The 20,884-nt window shown below is 44.9% G+C and overlaps 1 protein-coding gene across 3 annotated transcripts in view; it reads left to right on the top strand.

The window, feature by feature from the left end:
* Positions 1–20,884, top strand: part of ABHD12 (abhydrolase domain containing 12, lysophospholipase) — a 90,281-nt gene that overhangs the window by 46,491 nt on the left and 22,906 nt on the right. For 2 of the 3 annotated variants that reach the window (XM_032419404.1, XM_032419406.1), the window contains exons 2-3: positions 10,164–10,288; positions 18,482–18,587. In XM_032419404.1, the coding sequence (XP_032275295.1) occupies positions 10,164–10,288; positions 18,482–18,587 (231 nt within the window). Of the gene's footprint in view, positions 1–9,673; positions 9,834–10,163; positions 10,289–18,481; positions 18,588–20,884 lie in introns of those variants that run through there. The other variant, XM_032419405.1, reaches the window with a different exon arrangement.

Raw genomic sequence — 20,884 nt, 5'->3', positions numbered from 1 at the left:
GGTCTTGGCTGGCTGTTCTTGCTGATCTTCTGGGGGAGGGGCCTGTTGCTGTGGTTCCCAAATGTCTTTGCCGGAGGTGGAATTGCCACACCCTTGCTGGGTCCGGGCTAAGTAATCTGCTCCGGTTTGGTCTCGGGAGCTTTTGTTCCCTGCAAGCTTTCCCTACAGCTTTGGAGGACGAGAGTGAAAATGGCGGCCTCCCAATCTCCGCTCCAGAGGAGTGGAGAACTCGGGGCCCGCTCCTCAGTGCGCCCCCAGAGAAAAGCAGCCAATCACTCCCATCTCCCCGGTCTCCGGCCGTACTCCGTGTTCATCCGGCCTGTGACCCAGTGTTTCTATCTCTGGCACCCGACCCCGTGTGGAGTCTCCAAACCCAGCAGATCCCTGCGGTGCGCTCCTGTGCTGCTCCTCCCCGGGGAGGAAGGGGAGTCTGCCCAGATCTGCCGCTTGTTGGGTCCCTGCTGGAGGAGCAGTGGCCCGACTGTGCCGCGGATCACAGTTTATGGCAATCCCGAGCTGAGAGCCCGCTCCTCGGGTCCGTCTCTGCAGCCGGCTTCCCTGCCGATCCCTGGGAGCTCTGCTGCACTCAGGCACCCCCGGTCTTTCTGTGACCCCGAGGGTCCTGAGACCACACTGTCCCACGAGGGTTCCACCCCCCACTTAGCCACTGGAGCGACGTCCCTCAGTGGAGCCAACTTCTAAAAGTTCTGATTTTGTGCTCCGTTGCTCTATCACTTGCCAGAAGCGGCCGACAGAGGCCCCCTCCCCTGCCGTCTATCCTCCCGAATATCGCCTTGGATTCACTTCTCCGCATGTCCTACCTTCCAGAAAGTGGTTGGTTTTCTGTTCAGCGAGTTGCTGCTATTTTCTTTGATCGCCTGTTGAGTTGGTAGGTGTTCAGAATGGTTTGATCCCTATCCACCTGAATTCCTGGGACCAGACGAAATCCAGGTCTCCTACTCCTTCACCATCTTGCTATCCGCCCCCCCCCGCCCCGGGATGTAATTCTTCAGTAGCTTTACCCAGTACCTCCTTTGGTTATAGGTTTCATTCCTTTTTTTTCTAACAATTTGAGAAGATTATCACTATTTATGTTTTCTTACAAAATAGTCTGTATCATTGAATTTTAGAAATTTTATTAGCTTAGCAAAGCATGTGATACTTTCTATTAAAAGAAATTTAATGTGAGGTTACCTCACTTTTCTGGTCCCTAATTTCGTATATTCTCTTTTTAGCCCAGAACTTACTGGGGTTTTTTCTTGCTTTTTCTTGAATAAACAGCTCTTGGATTTGTTAATCAATTTTGTATTTCTTATGTTTGAACTTTTTTAAATGAAATATTTTTATCGTGCTGATTATGCAAGTGTAATAGACTTTTTTTTTCTCTGTACACCTTTTAAAAAGATTTTGACTTGCTGACAAGATTTATTACTGACCATAGCACTGATTGAAATAAAATGAAGTGAAATTAAATTTCATTATGGGAACTTATACTCCTAGGTATTAAAAGAATGTGTACTTAATTATTAAATACAGGCATACCTTGGAGATGTTATGGGTTTAGGTGTAGACCACCGATAAAACAAATACTGTAATAAAGCTAATCAAAGTTTTTGGTTTCCCAGTGCATATAAAAGTTAAAGTTATATAAAAATGATGTTTATACTGTTGTCTATTAAGTGTACAATAGCATTATGTCTAAAAAATGTATGTAACTTAATTAAAAATATTGCTAAAAATTGTTAACCATCATCTGATCTTTCAGCAAGTCATAATCACTGATCACAGGTCACCATAATAAATATAATAATAATGAAATGTTTGAAATATTGTGAAGCTTACCAAAATGTGACACAGAGCCATTAAGGGAGCAGATACTATTGGAAAAATGGCACCAAGAAACTTGCTTGATGCGGGTTGCCACAAACCTTCAATTTGTAAAAAACTCAGTATTTGCAAAGCACAGTAAAGCAAAAAGCACGCTAAAATGGGGTGTGCCTGTATTCATATCAAGAAATAGCATCAGCAGTCTAGAAACTCATGTCCTGTATAAGGAAAAGCTCCCAGGATGAGAGGCAAAGAAGTGTGCTCCCAGGGGGCACACTTTACAGGCAGATAGAGCACCGTTGCAGTCAGGGAGCCAGGAGGTTCTAGGGAGTACCCTGCTGAGAACACCACGCGGGCTGTATTTCCAGATTACAAAAACCTTGTCCTTTAGTTATAGAACTCTTACAGAACTTAATTATTTACAAGTCTAGAACTTTCTAATTAAAATAATGGTATAAATATTCTAATATAAGAGCTATGGAGTTTTCAAAACAAAATAGATTCCACTTGTTCTGTGAATTTCTTAGTGTGCTATATACTGTTGGTTCCATCTACAGTTACTAACCACTGATTGCCAGTCCAGCAGTGTCCTCATTTCTCACCCTTGGCTTCAGGTTTCCTGGGGAGTCCCGAAACACTTGATAGCTACAAGCAACATTTTTGTTGTTGTTCACTTAAGAAAAACTTTATTTTTAAGTTTTATTTTATTGTCATAAGAACACTTAACATATCTACTCTCTTAATAAGATGTGAAGCATACAATGCAATATTTTTTTTTTTTTAACATTTTTTATTTATTTGACAGAGAGAGACACAGCGAGAGAGGGAACACAAGCAGGGGGAGTGGGAGAGGGAGAAGCAGGCTTCCCGCGGAGTAGGGAGCCCGATGTGGGGCTCGATCCCAGGACCCTGGGATCATGACCTGAGCCGAAGGCAGACGGCTAACGACTGAGCCACCCAGGCGCCCCTACAATGCAATATTGTTAACTGTAGGGACGATGTTGTACTGTAGATCTCTTGAACTTACTCATCTTGTGTGATTGAGACTTGATGCATTTGATTAATAAATCCCAGTTCCCACTCCTTGCCACCCCTGACAACCACCATTCTATTCTGATTCTATGAGTTTGAGGATCTTAAACTTTGCTTTTAGAGCAGCTTCAGATTTACAGCAAAATCGAGCAGGAAGTACAGACACTTCCAGGCTCCCTCTGCCCCCACACATGCAATCTCCTGAGCAGCCAACATCCTGCACCACAATAGAACGTTTATTATAGTCAGTGAGCCTACAGTGACACATCATCATCACCCAGATTCTGTAGTTTACATTCGGGTTCCACTTGGTGTTGTACATTCAGGGGTTTTAACAAATGTGTAATGAATAGTTCCACTGCCCTAAAAATCCTCTGTGCTCTGCCTGTTCATCCTTCCATCCCTGCTAACCCCTGGCAGCCACTAATCTTTTTACTGTCTCCATAGTTTTGTCTTTTGCAAGGTGTCGTATAGTTGTGGTTATACAGTACATAGCCTTTTCAGATTGGATTCTTTCACTCAGCAACAAGTTCCACAATATTAAGTTTTCTCCAAGTCCTTTCGTGGCTAAATAACTCATTTCATTTTAAGCTAAATAACATCCAATTGTCTGGATGTACCACAGTTTGTTTATCCATTTACCTACTAGAGGACATCTTCATTGATTCCAACTTTAGGCTACTATAAATATTTGTGAACAGGTTTTTGTGTGGACTTAGGTTTTCTACTCATTTGGGTAAACACCAAGGAGTGTGATTGCCAGATGGTATGGTAAGAGTATATTTAGTTTTGCAAGAAAGCGCCAAACTGTCTCCCAATGAGGCTGCACCATTTTGCATTCCCACTAGCAATGAGTGAGAGTTCTTGTTGCTCCATGTCCTCATCAGCATTTGGCGTTGTCAGTATTTTGTGTTTTGTCCATTGTAATATGTGTCTGGTGGTATCTCATTGTTTTAATTTCAAATTCCCCAATGACATATGATGTCCAACATCTTTTCACATGCTTGCTTCTCGTTTATATATCTTTTTTGATGAGGTGTCTGTTCAAGTCTCTTGCCTTTTTTTTAATTGGGTTGTTTTCTCATTGTTGAGTTTTAAGAGTCCTTTGTGTATTTTAGACAATAGTCCTTTATCAGATTTGTCTTTTGCAAATATTTTCTCCCAGTATGTGGCTTCTCTTCCCATTCTCTCTCTCTCTCTTTTTTTTTAAGAATTTTATTCACTTGAGAGAGAGAGAGAGAGCACAAGCAGGTGGGGGAGGGGCAGAGGGAGAGGGAGAAACAGACTCCACGCTGAGCAGGGAGCCAGACGGGGGGCTTGATCCCAGGACCCTGACATTTTGACCTGAGCCGAAGGCAGATGCTTAACCGACTGAGCCACCCAGGTGACCCTCTTCTCATTCTCTTCATGCTGTCTTTGGCAGAACAGAAGTTGTTAATTTTAATAATAAAGTCTAACTTATCAATTATTTCTTTGGTGGACTGTACCTTAGATGTGGTTATCTAACAAGTCATCACCCTACCCAAAGTCACCTACATTTTCTTCTGCCATCTTGTAGGAGTTTTATAGCTTCACATTGTACGTTTAGCTCTATGAGCCATTGTGAGTTCATTTTTGTGAAGGGTGTAAGTGTGTGTCTAGATTCATTTTTTTGCATGTGGATGTCCAGTTATTACAGCACCATCTGTGGACCAGACTCTTTTTTCCCCATTTTATTACTCTTGCACTATTGTCAGAGATCAGTTAACTATATTTATGTGGCTCTATTTCTGGGCTCACTGCTATGTTCCATTGATCTGTTTGTTCTTTCCCGAGTACCACACTGGAACTGACTGTCAGCCTGCAGCCTCCCCATCTCTCCGAGGGCTCCAGGCTTCCTTCCCCAGACTCCTTGGCCTTTCCTTGGCCCTTCTCCACCCCTCCTTCCCTCTGAGGTACAGGTCTTGGTCCCTTTCACATTGTTACCAAACGGTTCAGCCAAGGCTTGCTCTGGGATCTGCCCTTCTAGGAGGCAGCAGGAAGTTGTAAATTGCACAAATTGTCCTTATCTAGAATAATTTGTTAAAAAGTCCCATCAGAAAATGTCTACAGATCTATGATCATTTGAGAGAAAGTCTCAGATTGCGCGTTGAGTGCTCTGATTTGGGCTGCTTTTCCAGAAAGAAAGACCAGGATGAAGGCGGGTAGAATGCTCATAGGCCTGGAGGAATGTGGGGGCGGAGGTCACCTTGGCCAGCCCCCACACACTATGTCAGGCTTCTTGTCTGGGAGTAAGTTACTCAGCTCCTTAGAAGTTGCTGTGTGCTCTGTGAAAATGGGACTAATATTTACTTGGACAGATTGAGAGAACATGAAATCCAGCAAATTGGTCAGATTTATTAATGATTACTTATATTTTACTTGCTATTTTTTAGATTCTGTGGCTGATTTTTTTTTTTTTTAAGATTTTTTTAAATTTATTTATTTGAAGAGAGAGACACAGCGAGAGAGGGAACACAAGCAGGGGGAGTGGCAGAGGGAGAAGCAGGCCTCCCGCCGAGCAGGGAGCCCGATGCGGGGCTTGATCCTAGGACCCTGGGATCACGACCTGAGCCGAAGGCAGACGCTTAATGACTGAGCCACCCAGGCGCCCCATTGTGGCTGACTTTTTTTCCATTATTTTGTTTTTGTTTTGTTAATTATCGATTCTTAGGAATCGCACAGAAATATACAGTAATGTCCAGTGTTCCCATCCCCCAACCTCCTTCAGTTTGAGGTAACATCTAACGTAACTATAGTACAAAATCAGCCCTAGGAGATTGACATTGATGCAATCTATAGAACTTATTCAGATTCCACCAGTTAAAAATACACTCATTGTGTGTGTGTGTGTGTGTGTGTGTGTGTGTGTAATGCTGTGCAATCTCATTACATGTGTAGCTTCATGGAACGACTGTCACATGAAGGTGCTCACCTATACCACCCCTACCAGGCTCCTTCATGCTACCCCTTTATTGCCACCCCTATCCCCGCCCTCCCATCCCTAAACCAGGGCAACCACTAATCTCATCTCCATCTCTATCACTTTGTCACTTAAAGAACATTTTTATAGACGGACTTACATAACATGTGACCTTTTGGGATTGATTGACTTTTTTAACTCAGTATATTTCCCAGGTTCATCCAAGTTGTTGCACAATCAATAGTTCATTCTTTTTTATTGCTGAGTAGTGTACCATGGCCAGTATGGACAATTTGTTTATCCACTCACCTCTTGAAAGGCATCTGAGTTGGAGCTATTATGAATAGAGCTGCTGTAGACATTCATGTACAAGTTTCTACATGAAAATAAGTCTTCATTTCTCTGGAATAAATGCCCAAGAACACAACTGTTGGGCTGTATCCTAAGTCCATTCATTGTATTTATTTTTACAGTTCCTTTCTATTTCTTGACAAGTGATTCTGGTTATCTGTTTATGGTACTGCTAATATGAGTAACCTTTATTTTTTTTTTTTTTTTTTTTTTTTAAGATTTATTTATTTATTTGAGATAGCGAGAATGAGAGAGAGAGAGAGTACATGAGAGGGGGGAGGGTTAGAGGGAGAAGCAGGCTCCTCGCCGAGCAGGGAGCCCGATGCGGGACTCGATCCAGGGACTCCAGGATCATGACCTGAGCCGAAGGCAGTCGCTTAACCAACTGAGCCACCCAGGCGCCCTATGAGTAACCTTTAAAGACAAGCACACTGAATCATTGTACAGCCTATGGCAAAAGTTGTTCCTCTGTGTGTGGATGTGTGCACTGTAGAGAAAGGTGGGCCTCCGTGATTACTCCAGGTCACATGCAGGTAATAAATGGAGGTGACGCTTTCCTCAGCTGCGTGGGAAATGTTCATTCTTATTAGTAATCAAGAACAGGGAATCTTCTAGCAAGGAGTAACTACATTAATAGCAGTACTTCCAGCAATAAGTGGAGGTTTGCAACTAAAGGAATTTCTGAGAAAATGAACAAAATTGTCACAAGAAGTAGGTAATAATTAAGAAATTAAGAAAATGATATATTTTTCCAGACGTTGTTTATATCCTCCTTCTCTCTTGTTTCTTCTTGATAAATTCTTTTAACTTTATAAGGAACAGACAGTTCCTATCTTGTATAAACTATTTTGAAATATGAGGAAGATGAAAAGCCACTGTCTGTGGAGGAAGCTGAACCCTGAAATAGCACAGAAAAAACAATGCGGGTTTCACTAATGAACAGGAATACTTTTTAGGTGAAATGATATATCAAAGCAGAAGTCTGTTGCTGTCCTGGCCATCTTATTGGGCTTCTTTCACTCGGCATAGGTTTTTTTTTTTAATTTAATTTAATTTTTTAGTGTAATCTCTACCTCCAATGTGGTCTCGAACTCATGAGCCCGAGATCAAGAGTTACATGCTCCTCTTACTGAGCCAGCCAGGCACCCCTCACTCAGCATATTTTGAGGTTCATCCACATGGTTGCATGTATCCATAGCTGGTTCCTTTTTCTTGCTGTGTACTATTCCATTCTAAGGACAAATCATGGTTTGCTTATCCATTCACCTGTTGATAGACATTTGTATTATCTCAGTGGCTATTTTGAATAAAACTTTCATGAGTGGTTTTTTTTTGTTTTTTTATTTTTATTTATTTGAGAGCGTGCACACTAGCGGGGGGAGGGGCAGAGGGAGAGGGAGAGAAAGAACCCCAAGCAGACTCCATGCTGAGCACAGAGTCCGATGTGGGGCTCAATCCTATGACCCCCGAGGTCAGGACCTGAGCCAAAACCAAGAGTCAGATGCCCCACTGACCCAACCACCCAGGTACCCCCTGTGAGTGTTTTTGATCAAGTCTTTGTGTGGATATATGCTTTCCTTGCTCTGAGGACATAAAATTACAAGCTGCGTGAATACCTTATAATGGCCAGATTTATGCAGGCTCTAGAGGGTGAGTGGCCAAATTGTGCAAGGGACATAGGAATGGCCAGTGTGGCCAGAGCAGAGGACTGAAGCATGAGCTTTGCATCTGGCATTTGATGGTTGTGCATTTGCAGGCTATTTTCTTTTTTATGGGCTCTCCATTTTCTCTCAGAATGAAGTCCTGAATTCTTCTTGGCCTCTTTGGACCTCTCACATTGTGCCCAGCCTTCCCTTTCAGGCCCATTACTATGCCCAGTCCCTGCTCTTTCCCTTAATGAGAGTAAGAAGACTGTGATGACAGCTTAGATATATTGTGGACCCGAAACTCATATGTGCACTCTATGTGCATTATTGTGTGTAATCCTTCCAGGAGCCCCACAAAGGAGGTACCACTTTTATGCCCTTGGTGCAGAGAATAAACCACAGCTCAGAGAGGTTAAGTGATTTATCCAGGATTGCACAGCTAGTAAGTGGTAGGTTAGAAGTTAGACTAGATCATCTGACTTCAGAGCCAGCACCTTTAACCACAATGTTACACACCCTTCATCACTGGAAGGGCAGATTGTGCATGGAATTTAAGATGCCATTTTAAACTATTCTTCTACATCATCTAGTTAACTCCTATATTCCTAACTTAGTGTTTCCTCCCAGTGGTCCCTTCCCTGGCAGCCCGGACTGGGTCAGATTACCCTGAACCACGTGCCTCTCTCAGAGCTCTGTGTCTGCCCCACTGAGCTGGGAGCACAGCATGGATGCAGAGGCCTTCCTTTGCTTCCTTTAGTGTCTGCTGCCCAAAGAGTGCTAGCATTGAGTAAACCAGGTGAATGAGTGAATGAGTTATACTGTCAGATACGCACGTTTGTCATCAGCTTTGCTGAGCTATTATTTACACATACAAATGTGTAACTACAATCAAGATAAAATTATTTTGATTACCCTAAAAGTTCCCTGTGTGCCCCTTGCAATCTCCCTCCATCCCCAGCTACCACTGTTCTGTTTGTCTGTCTCTATAGTTTTGTCTCTTCTAGAATTTTAGATAAACGGAATCATACGGTATGTAGTCTTTTGTGTCTGTCTTATTTAGCAGAATGCTTTTGAGATGCATCCATATTATTGCATGTGTCAGCAGTTCCAGGTATATATTTAAAACCACTTTAAATATTTATTTTGGAAACAGTCCAGAAATAAATACTTAACCCCACTCAGGTTTAGACTTGGTTCATAAGTTAGAGCAGCGGTTTCCAAGGGTCCTCCCCAAGATCCTTTCAGAGTGTCCACAAGGTCGAAATGATTTTCATTATAACCCAAAGATATTATTTGCCTTTTTTACTCATTGTCTCAGAGTTTTCCAGATGCTGCCTGACATGTGGTATTGCAACAGATTGGATGCAGAAAGATATGAGAATCCATCTGTCTTTTATTAAGCTGTCTGGCTTAAAGAAATTTGTAAAAGTGTTAATGCTGCTCTCCTCACTAAAAGTTTTTGTGTTGGAAAATATAATCACTTTTTAAATAACAAATGTTAATTATATTAACATTTAATGGCTTTCTTGTTATTAGATGCATGAATAAATATTTTTAAATTGTATTTTAACTTCTCACATGACAAATAGTCATAAATATAAACCGTGTAAACAGAAGCTCTTTGGGGGCTTCAGTTTTCTAGTTATAGAGAAACCCTTAGTCCAAGGAGTTTAGAATCTCTGGACTAGGGACATTTTTGAAAAGGCATCAGGAATAGGATAAGGCAGTCTTGGAGCTGCGTGGGCTTAGAAGAGGATCTGGAGACCTGGCCTACGTTGCCTGGAGAAGGGGCCTCCATCCTGTGGTGCCAGATGGAATGTGGGCTGGAATGCAAGGACAGGCAGTGTCAGCTACAGTCTCACTGTCAGCCCCCTGCTCGCTCCCCAGACCTGGTTGGGCAGGTTCTGTTGATGTTTCAGCTTCCTACAAGGAGCCAGCAGGCAGCCCATGCCTGTGGCTGGCTTGCAGGACAGCGATCACCGGCCTAGAGCCAGCCACTTTCCCCAGATGAAGCTGCCGCTACGATCTGACTTCAGGTTGGGCACTTGCTGGGGAGCTGACTGATGTCTGTGCTGTGTTCTGATTCCAGGGCAAGCACAGGAAATCATCAGGATGGTCCGTTGGCTTTCAGGAGAAACTATGTACCCTCCCCCTTCCCGCACAATAGAGTTCTAAGCTCAGATTGAAAGACTGTCTAAAATAATTATTTTAACAAAAGCAGGTGGGAGGCTAGTCTTATTACTGGCACAGTTATTGTGGGTAAAGCGACATGTAGATTTTGGTTAGTGATTTTGATAATGCTGTTAATAAACGGGAGCAAAATTGCACCTCCAGTCTTTGACCTGTTAATTGCTCTTCTCTTGCAGGCGAAAGGGCCTGTGGTTCCGACTGAGGAAGATACTTCTCTGTGTTCTGGGGTTGTATGTTGCCATTCCATTTCTCATCAAACTATGTCCCGGGATACAGGCCAAACTGATTTTCTTGAATTTTGGTAAGTACCACGTGCCCATTTTGCCTTGAATTTTAGTAAGAATTCATTTGCATGATGATTTATATATTTTTATATCTACCACCCAGATCAAGAAATAGAACATTTCTATTACCCAGAAAGTTCCCAGTGCCCCTTCCCAGTTACAGGCTGCTGCAATGACTGCGTTGTTCTCCAGGGCTAACAGTTGTGTGCACAGGTAACCCCTGCTTGGCTGGGGGTCCTGCTTTAGTGGCAGTGGGTGAGGATGTTAATGGTGTTGTGTTGGAGGTGCTCTGCCCTTGTGCCATCTAGGAGGCTCACTGTACTTGGAAAAGATAACCACTAAAAGGTGACCACCTTAAACAAAAATAATTAGGACTTTTTTCTTTAAAAATAAAAAAAAATCAGCCTGACATGCTTTGGTTTCTATGGAATTATATGCTCCCTCTATAGGTGTTGTAGTCTCCCTGAGTTAACTTAGACCTTGTGTGTTCCAAAGGTGTTTTTTTTTCATGCTGTGTATTTACTTTTGTGCAAGTAAGAGGAGGAAGGTCCAGAAGTCTCAAGCTTAGGAAATAGAAGGCAGAGGGCTCCCAGGTACATAATTGCTGGGAATAATCCTCTTAAGGAGCATCATTTTACACCTACAAGATGAGGCTAGGAGGGAAGAGGCTGGGTCTGCGAGTGTTAGGGTTTGAAGGTAGAACGTGGTGCTTGGCGCACAGCAGGTACTCCATAAACAATGGCCTTCAGCTTGAGTGTGCAGGTATGCGTAGCACCTGAACCAGTCGAGGTGGGCTCTGTGCATGCTCTTAGCTGTTGGTTTGCAAAGAGTAGGTTTGGACCTTGTGTATTTGGGAGGAGAGGTTTGAAAGTTGGGGCTGATGCCGTGAGAAGAGGCAGCAGGGTTGCTGGTAGAGAAGGAAGGAGGAGGAAGAGCATGAAGATGAGGGGGAGGACAGACAGGACGTGTTGAGGTGGCTCCCGTGTGACTATGGCCTGGGACAAGCAGGGGGTGGCACTGGGGCCAGGCATGTCAGGGCTACAGAACCCTCTTCTGTAGTAACGCGGTGCGCCAGGCTCTGTAGGTGCCTGGGCATGCGAGTTCGGGTTTATGGAGTCTACAGTGGACTTAATCACAGAAACTTGGAAGTCACTGGCTAAAAAGAGCATTTCTGCTCTCAAGAGGAACAGTAAGGAGGAGGAAGAGAAATAGTAAGGTCAGTGTTCACTACTTTGTAAATCTAAAGTAAGTTTTTTTAATTTGGTGTCTTAAAATAAGTATAAAATACTTACAGTATACCAAGAGGCATTTGATTTTTCTGACGGAAATGTAGCTGAACTTTGAGGAATTTATCCTCTCTATGTTTTTGCCAGTGTGAGAGGCACAAACTTAAAAGGAGCTAACAACATACTAAAATAAAGGGAGTTTTGATTTTCTGACTTTAACCCTTAAATGTCCACAGTCGGTCTAGCACAGAAGAGAGTTTGTGTTTACATATAAACACGAAGCTACTGGGTTGCAGATACCCTGATGGCAGACTTTAGGATGGACTCTGTATGGCTTTTCCTACTCTATAGGCCTCCGGGTGCCTTGACCAGGTGCCTTTGCCACATGGTGGGGTCCCAGGAAATATTTGAATTGACTTGCTTTTCTTCAGATCAATTATTTGGGCTACTTTAAACATAGCTCACAAATGTTGCTCGGTTGGTTTCCTAATGAAATGGTAGGATGTTCCACAGGAGCAGAACTTTGGGTTCTCCTAGTCCACCTCTACAAGGAGATGCCAGTCGCTTACCCTTTCCTTCCCCATGTCCACTGTGTGGCAGTGGGGTCGCCTCCTGCAGGGGTTATAAAGGAGATTGGTTAGCTGTCTGTGCTGCCTCCCCTGTGGGGGAATGGGGGTCTCCAGGGCTGGCCTGCAGTGGTTTGGCAGTTTCAGTCCATGGTGCTGGAGGGCCAGTGTGTTGGGGTAGCACCTCCATTTTTGTCTCCTCAAAATGCGAATCATGATCCTGTGAATTCCATTTGGACTCTAAAGGAAGTCTAAACAGTCTTTTGGGTCTCAGAACATAATCACAGAATATATTCTTAAGTTCACACCAAATCTATCTGAAATCACATTCATAAATCAGATAAATAAACTATAGAAAAAACATAGCCCCATGATTTAAGTCATTATTCTACTTTAAATATATTTTCATAAGCAAAAACTACATGAGCATTCCAAAAACAAAAGATTAACTGAAAAGCCCTGAATGGCAGTGAAGAAGAAAATGAAAATCATTCTGAGGAAATTGTTAACGTTGTTGCTTATCTGTCTGTTTCCTGTCGGTCTCTTTTGTCTGAGTCTCTACACATAAACATGAGTATGTGTGCTTTTCACTACTCAGGTTCAAAAGTCTGATTCCAGTGTCAGTGATGTTGGGTGATACCCAGTATTTTGTGGTCTTGAAGTCTAGATGACTAGATTGAAGTATAGTTGGCATACAGTAGGATGCTAATTTCAGGGGTACAACACAGAGGTTTGACAATTGTATGCATTACTCAGCGATCGTCACAGTAAGCGTAGTCACCATCTGTCAGCATACTGACTTACTACAGTAGTGTTGACTGTATTCCCTATGTTGTATGTCTCATCTCCATGTGTGTATTTAACTGGAAACTTGTACCTTTTCACCTCCTTCCCCTATTTTGCCCATCTCCCCACCTCCTCCCCCTCTGGCAACCACCAATTTGTTCTCTGTATTTGTGGGTCTGTTTCAGTTTGCTTGTTCCTTTGTTTTGTTTTTTAGATGCCACATGTAAGTGAAATCCTATGGTATTTGTCTTTCTCTGTCTGACTTATTTCACTTAGCATAATGCCCTCTGGGTCTACCCATGTTGTCCCAAATGGCAAGATCTCATCCTTTTTTATGCTGAGTAATGAAGCCTAGATATCTTCTCTGCAGTTCTTTGCCCTCAAATCTAGAACCGTCTCTTGGTGGGAAGGAATGTTTTGGTTCAGAGGCCTGCACAGAACTGCTCCTCTCTGCACATTACCTTGGGCCTTTTTTGGGAAATAGGTTAGATATATGAATTATGTATTTGTTTTTAAAGCAGAAGGCCAGCCAGCCTGCTTCAACATTCTCCAGGATAATAATCCTTATGCTTCCTCTTTCTCCTTCCTCTTAGCAGTCCCTTTTAGCCCTTGATAGCTTTCTTTCCTTTTAAAATTTTTTTGAGTAGTTGACACATAATATTACATTAGTTTCAGGTGTACAACATAGTGATTAGGCTATGCTCACCATGAGTGTAGCCACCATGTGTTACCATAAATGTGATTACAGTATCATTGGCTATATTCCTCATGCCATGCCTTTCATCCCTGTGATTTACTCATTCCAGACCTAGACGTCTGTACCTCCCACTTCTTTTCCCCTATTTTGCTCATCCCCCCATGCCTCTCCCCTCTGGCAATTATCAGTTTGTTCTCCGTGTTTACAAACAGATCAGGTCTGAGTCTGCTTTTTGTTTATTCATTTGTTTTTGTTTTTGTTTTAGATTCCACGTATAAGTGAAATCATACAGTATTTGTCTTTCTCTGCCTGACTTATTTCGCTTAGCATTATACCCTCTAGGTCCATCCATGTTGTCACAAATGGCAAGATATTGTCCTTTTTTATGGCTGTGTAATAGTCTAGTGTGTGTGCGGGGGGTATTACATTGTCCTTATCCATTCATCTATTCATGGACACTTGGGTTTCTCTCATATCTTGGCTATTATAAGTAATGCTGCAGTAAACATGGGGGTGCATGTATCCTTTCAAATTAGTGTTTCCATTTTCTTTGGGTAGTAGTGGAATTATTATATCATATGGTATTTCTATTTTTAATTTTTTGAGGAACCTCCCTACTATATTCCTTTCTTATCCCCTTTCCTTTTATGGAAACCCCTACAGCCCCCATCACAGTGTTAGAATTTGATAGAACCCAGAGAGCCCTCTGCCCTCCCTTGTTGGCACCACACCTCTTCCAGTGCATCAGTGACTGGGATGAGAGGTAGCCCCGATATTTAAAATCCTCAGGCAGTCAAAAGTGTCCATTATGGCTAAGTAGCTGTAGTCTCTCACCCTATCATGTATTTTGCAGGTGGACTAAAGAAGAGATGATAGAATAGGTTGTTTTTCATTCAGTCGTGTCCTCACTGGTTATTCACTGAACACCGCTTGTGCAGGATCCTCTCTAAATCATGCCCATTGGTATGTGGTTGCCAGTAAATGACAGTGCAGCCAGAGGGTGAATAATGAAAAATGGGAAGGAAGGGAAGTCAGAGGTGGGGTTGAAGCAGCTGGATGTGTCTTGCGAGCCTGTGGACACAGCATGTGTGTATTGGGTTCCCGGGTTGTGCACTTGAGCTGTATGTGAGGCGAACTTGTATAGCTAGCAGTGAGGGGCTGGGTCACTGTCCCAGACTGCTCACTCCTGCCCCTGCCATGGGCCCTGTGGGCCCTGTGCTGTGTCCCTCCTCCAACCCTGTGGATGAAGCAGGGCCCCAAGGGTCATGGGGCCAAGGGATAACACAGGAGGTCAGAGGGCCCTGGTACCCAGCTGTTCCTGGCCAGCAGGAGTGAGGTGTGTTCTGGCCTGGGCATAGCCTGCCACCCTCCTCTTGCACCCCTTGACCCTGTCCCTTTGTGGCATTTTGCTTACTCCGACCAGTAGTTACCAGTGGTTCCTCTGGCCACACCTCTCTGGAGCTGTCTGACCCCCTGGACCGACCATGGACCTCCACTCTCCGGAGGAGCCCCATGGGAAGAGAGGCACATGGGTGGCATCTGCTGGACTCAGCGCTTTCACTGCCTTCTTTTTCACGGTTATTTCTAAAACAGAAATAAAAGTGGACTGGAAGACAAGTTTTGTGGAATGAGGTCCTCCTGGAGGAGAATCTGGCTTCTCAGTTTCTAAATTTCTCAGGCCTGGAAGCTTTTGGGATTAGCTGCTAATCCTCATTAAACAGTTTTCACAGGTAGGGAGTTCCCTTGGAGCTGTGGGGTTGTGTGGAAGTAGCTTAACTACCTTCTTCCCCAATCCAGAACCCACCGAGGCCTGAGAGCTGAGCCAGTGGAAGCCAAGTGCCCTCAGCCCTTGATGACACCCACTTTCTGTTTGGCATGGGGCTGGGGGTGGGTAATTCTAGTCTCAGGAGCAAAATTAAGGGAATCTGGGTGTGGGGTTGAACAGTGGGCACGGGGTTTGGGGTTTTCAGAGTTTTTTTTTTTTTTTGAAAGATTTTATCCATTTATTTGACAGAGAGAGATACAGCGAGAGAGGGAACACAAGCAGGGGGAGCGGGAGTGGGAGAGGGAGAAGCAGGCTTCCCGCGGAGCAGGGAGCCTGATGTGGGGCTTAATCCCAGGACCCCGGGATCATGACCTGAGCTGAAGGCAGACACTTAACGACTGAGCCACCCAGGCGCCCTGGTTTTCAGAGTTTTATTGAAGTCATTTCACTTCACAGTTGTGAGATGATGAATGGGCACATGAAGCTGCAGCTGTCAGCTCCCACAGCATGGAACAGTGTCCCAGAATGGAGATTGCAGGAGTAGGTACCTGCGTCTGAACCAGCACGGGAAACAGGCCCTTGCCAGCCTTCTGTCTGGTCAGGAGCCTTCTCTGAGTCCCGTTGCCAGAGTAAAATATGACCTCCGTAGCATGGCTGCTTTGGTCCCCGGGGGCAGGTGTAAGAAATACCACCAACTGGGTGGCTTAAAACAACAGAAATTTATTTTCTCTCACTTCTAGAGGCTGGAAGCCTGCAGTCAAGGTGTCAGCAGGGCCATGCTCTCTGAGACTCTGGGCACAGTCCCTCCTGGCCTCCTCCGGGCCTCTGCTGGAGGCCAGGAGTCTGGTGTCCCTGACCTGTAGCTGCACCGCTCCAGCCTCTGCCTCTGTCGTCATGCAGCTGCCTCCTCCCGGTGTCTTTCCACTGTCTTCCTCTGTCCTTGTCTGTGTCTGTGTCCCAGTTTTCCCTTTTGATAGGGACACCAGGTCTACTGGATTGAAGTCCACCTTATGACCTTGGTTTAGCTTGATTGTCTCTGTAAAGACCCTATTTCCAAATAAGGTCACATTCTGATTGGCTGGGGGTTGGGACTTCAGTGTATTCTGAAAAGGACCTGAGGGCCAGTTCGTATCAGAGCCATTGACCTTTCTTCCTTCCTGTCTGATGAGTCAAGAGTGCAGGCTGTGGAGTGGCTGCTGGGTGCTGCCAGGTCTGTGCTGTGGGAGCTGGTGACCTCTGAGCTCTGAGGTGGAAGAGCTGGTGTGCACATCGCAGGAGGCGCCGCAGGAAGGCGCACGCGGCACGGGGCCGGCATGGCAGGAGCACCAGGACATGTGATGCCACCTCCTTTGATGGCCCTTTTTCTTTTGAGAGAAAGTCATAATTAAAGTTTAAAAAATTTAGCCTTCTCCTTGGTGAAGAGGTGTATTAAGAAGCTGAAGGTACAAGTGGCAGCCCTCACGGGAGGATTTATCTCCTTGCATGGTCTGAAATGCTCAGGGAATTTCTGGGGAAGTGTGCCTCCCCATGTCCTCACGAGTGGGTATTTCATTTCTTCAGCAAATGCGTAGTGAGCTGCAGTGGGCATTGGAGGAGTGAGAGCTAAATGTGCAGGTATGTGGCGGGAGAGTACTCAGAGAGGTCAGCAAGTGCAAAGGTTGTGGCTCAGGAACAGGGTGGTAGTGGGAGATGAGCACGTGTGGCTTGGCGCCATGTGGGTATGTGCAGTTATGTAATGAGACTGCTCTCTTCACCAAAGAAAACTACAGAGGTGTGTGACTCTTATACAAGGTGGGCTTGGCTAGAGGCCAGGACCATCCTGCTGTCTGTCCTTTCCCCCTTTGGGAGTTGCCATTTGATAAAGTGAGTAAATCTCACCTCACAGTTTTGGTTTTTTGTTTTTTGTTTTTTGTTTTTAAGTTTTTCAGTCTTTGGGGCGCCTGGGTGGTTCAGTCATTTAAGCATCTGACTCTTGATTTCAGCTCAGGTCAAGATCTCAGGGACATGAGATTGAGCCCTGTGCTGGGCTCCACGCTGGGCTTGGAGCCTGCTTAAGATTCTCTCTCTCCCTCTCCTACTCCCCTACACCCTGCTCGCATGCTCTCTCAAAAAAAAAAAAATTAAGTTTTTCAATTTTTAACTATAGCTTTAAAAATTGTGTTCACCACAAGCAGTAAAAGCACAACAGTATATAAAGGAAAAATTAAATATCCCCACCTGCCCATGCATGCATGCGTGCATGTGTGTGCGCACACACACACTTTGGTAACAGCCTGACCTGTGTCTTCCTTTATTTCTTTCCGAGTCCCATGTGGGTTGTGATGTTGAATACATTTGCTTGTTTTTACAGTAACATTGTGGGACTGTGCAACATATCTGGTCATCTCACTCCTTCTCTGCTCTCCTACCTATAGTTCGTGGACGTTCCCCCATGTCATTGGGTCTTAGTTGGTCTCCAGCTAATGGCCCCTGGATTTTCCATAGTGTGGGCGCATTATAGAATTCTGCTCTGTTGGCAGGTGACCTGTTAAATGTAGGGCACCTGTTGTACAGTTCCATTTGGCGTCACTCAACTCTAGATGGGCTCTGTGGATTCCCTCATCTTCTGCTGTCATGTCTGCATGAACCTCATCTTCTGCTGTCATGTCTGCATGAAGTGACAGCACTAGAAACTTCAGGACCCCGCTTAACTGACTCACACCTACATTCACTTGGTCACCAAGTCTGGTGGCCTTGGCTCCAGAACACACCACCCATCTGTCACCTTTCCCCTTGTTCCTCCCACCACCAGCCAGGTTCCAGCCTTCACTTGTGGCTTAGCCAGGCTTGGCTGGCTTCCCCATCTCCAGCCTCTCTCGTGGCTGGCATGTCCCTCAGGCCCCTCAGGGATCTTTCCTTCCCTCACTTGTGACTTCTCACCTTGAACAACCGTCAGGGGGTCCATCTGTACTCGGACTCATCCTTGCTAGAGGATGTGCAGGCGTGCCCACAGCGTTCCAGCGCTTGCTCACCCAGCCCTGCACCTGAGGCCAAGGGCCCTGTGTACCTGGCAGTCTTGGGTTGGAAAAGACTTGGCACTTCCTGAGAGCTTCACCTCTGCTCTATGCGTGTACACATGTGTGTCCATCTGCCCCCACTAATCCTGGTTTCCATATCTTTGTCCCCCACAGTGAGGGTTCCCTATTTCATTGACTTGAAAAAACCGCAGGATCAAGGTTTGAATCACACATGTAATTACTACCTCCAGCCAGAGGAAGACGTGACCATTGGAGTCTGGTGAGTGACCAACGGCGTGGCCAGTGTTGTCCAAGATGATCGCCTGTCTGTTTTTATCCTCTCCCTTTCCATTTCCAAAGCAGATATCTTGGCTAAATTTGATCCTAATGGAGCATGATCAGATGGCATCAGATCTGTTCTGATGTTTTCAAACACCGAAGGCTTTGTGAACCAGGCTGTTTGTGGAAGAGAGCCTTATTTCCAGAGGGAAAAAAAGAGTATGAGCACAGAATCATGAGCACAGATTTGAGATACACCCTTTCTTCTCAGAGAAGGGAACTTGAAAACAGCTGGATTTCTTCCACGCGCAGTGCTTACAGCCGCTGATAATGGTGGTGTTTGCTCTCTTCTTGTATTGACTTTTTTGAGCCAAAATTTAAATGGGACTTAAGCTCTGTGACTTCTTTCTGTCTTCTTGGAATATGTTTTCCTGCTTTTCCCTATGGACAAGTGGGTGTTTCTGAACAACTAAATTAAAATTGACCAACTTTTCTGTGGCACTTTCTTTCTTCTCTCTGAAGCAGCTTGGCATCACTGCCCCTTTATGTAGCTGGGTTTCTCTTTCAGCAGCCATGACGTCCTCTCTGCCCTTGCAGAAAACTGCTGTGTACGTGAGATGCTTCTAAACAAAATGCTGTGGGTGGCTTCCCAGTGTGGGCTGTGAGGAAGTTCAGCCATATCTAATGGTCCTGGGTAGAGAACATAAAAGGGGAAGGGAGATTATTGTTCTAGGAGTTAATGCTGGGACTAGGCTTTTGTTATTTCTGGTTTAATTTAATCTTATATTTACTGACCAGTGTGTGTGCATGGGACACTTTGCTCTTGTGTCCTCAGTCAGAGGTTGATGTGTTTTGCTCAGAGCTATCTGTTAGGAATTGGTCAGCCCTCCTGCTGGTTAGTGTGGTCTATGCTTTGAGACATGGACAGGGGTTTGTTAGTAGGGACCTCTTCCTTGGGTAGTGGTTAGGGCAGTCTATTGCAGGAGGGATGTTTGTGCTGCTGATACTTAGGCTGAAAGCTCCCACAGCAGTCACCCAAGAAGGTTGTCCTGAGTGACAGCAATGGCGAGACTCAAATTAGTGACAGCCAGGCTGTGTGCTGCTGGGCCCCGGCTGGCCTGCCCAGGTCTGTGCCCTGTACTGTCATGAGGATGTTGTGGGCCCTCGGGCAGCAGTAGGCCTTGTTCTTAGCTGCCTGTTTGTGGGCACAAGCTCTCCATCTGGCAGGGGGCAGGAGAGCCCTGGGAATAGGGTCCCTCTCCTCTGGCTGGGAGCTTACCGGGCCTTTGTGAAGAGCACCAGGTTTGGGGTAAGCTGGCTCCTGGAAGTACATCAGCGTCCAGGACTTTTAAAATGTGCCTTTTGTTCCCATGGGTTTATAATTGCCATAGAGTGATCATTATGGTCAGAATCAGAACCACCCAAAATGCTGTCCTCTGGAACGGGTCAAAGAAACGTTAGAAGTGAAATGCTAAGGGGCACCTGGGTGGCTCAGTTGGTAAGCTTCTGACTCTTGATTTCGGCTCAGGTCATGATCTCAGGGTTGTGAGATTGAGCCCCACGTCATGCCCCGCACTGGGCCTGGAGTCTGCTTAAGATTCTCTCTCTGCCCCTCCCTCCTCTGCCCTCTAAAAAGAAAATGAAGAAGAAGTAAAATGCTGAAACTTAAGTAGAAAATTTAAAAATGGCCATTTAATATTTGTAAGCATTCTTGCTAATAAATGTGAATGTGTTTTACAGAAAAACCTATTCATTTGGACCCTCCCCAGCAATTAACAGTATTTGATGTGGATTGACTTCAGATTAACTGGAGCATCTCCCTGAGGGAGAGTTCTGGCCAGAGAGACTGAGTGCACCTGCCCGGTCAAGTGTGGGATGAGCCGGGCTGACACCAGTCCATCCATATAGCATGTTGGCTTGCAGCAGCTCCTCCTACAGAGATGGGTCTGCTCCCAGATGCCTTGTGAGCAGGCTCTGGAATCTACTGTACATTAGAAATGGTGCTTTAAGGATGTCCAGCTTCTAGTCCAGCTCATAAAGATCAGTGTCGCTAAATTATCACCTATGACAGCATGAACTATCTTAGGTCCGTTGTGAGTTAAATTGTGTACAGCTTAGACTAGATAGTCCAAGATGGTGGAGGACTTAGTTTCATCTGGTCCCAGGAATTCAGCTAGATAGCTCTCAAATCATTCTGAACACCAGCGAACTTAACTGGAGATGTAAGAAAAGAATAGCTTCAACTCTACAAATAGAAAAGCGACCACTTTCTGCAAGAGTAGGAGATGCGGAGAAGTG

This window comes from Phoca vitulina, unplaced genomic scaffold (genome assembly GCF_004348235.1).
Source record: "Phoca vitulina isolate PV1807 unplaced genomic scaffold, GSC_HSeal_1.0 scaffold22, whole genome shotgun sequence".
NCBI lineage: Eukaryota > Metazoa > Chordata > Mammalia > Carnivora > Phocidae > Phoca > Phoca vitulina.
Note: the sequence above shows the minus strand (reverse complement) of the source record. Positions and strands in the feature narration are given on the sequence as shown.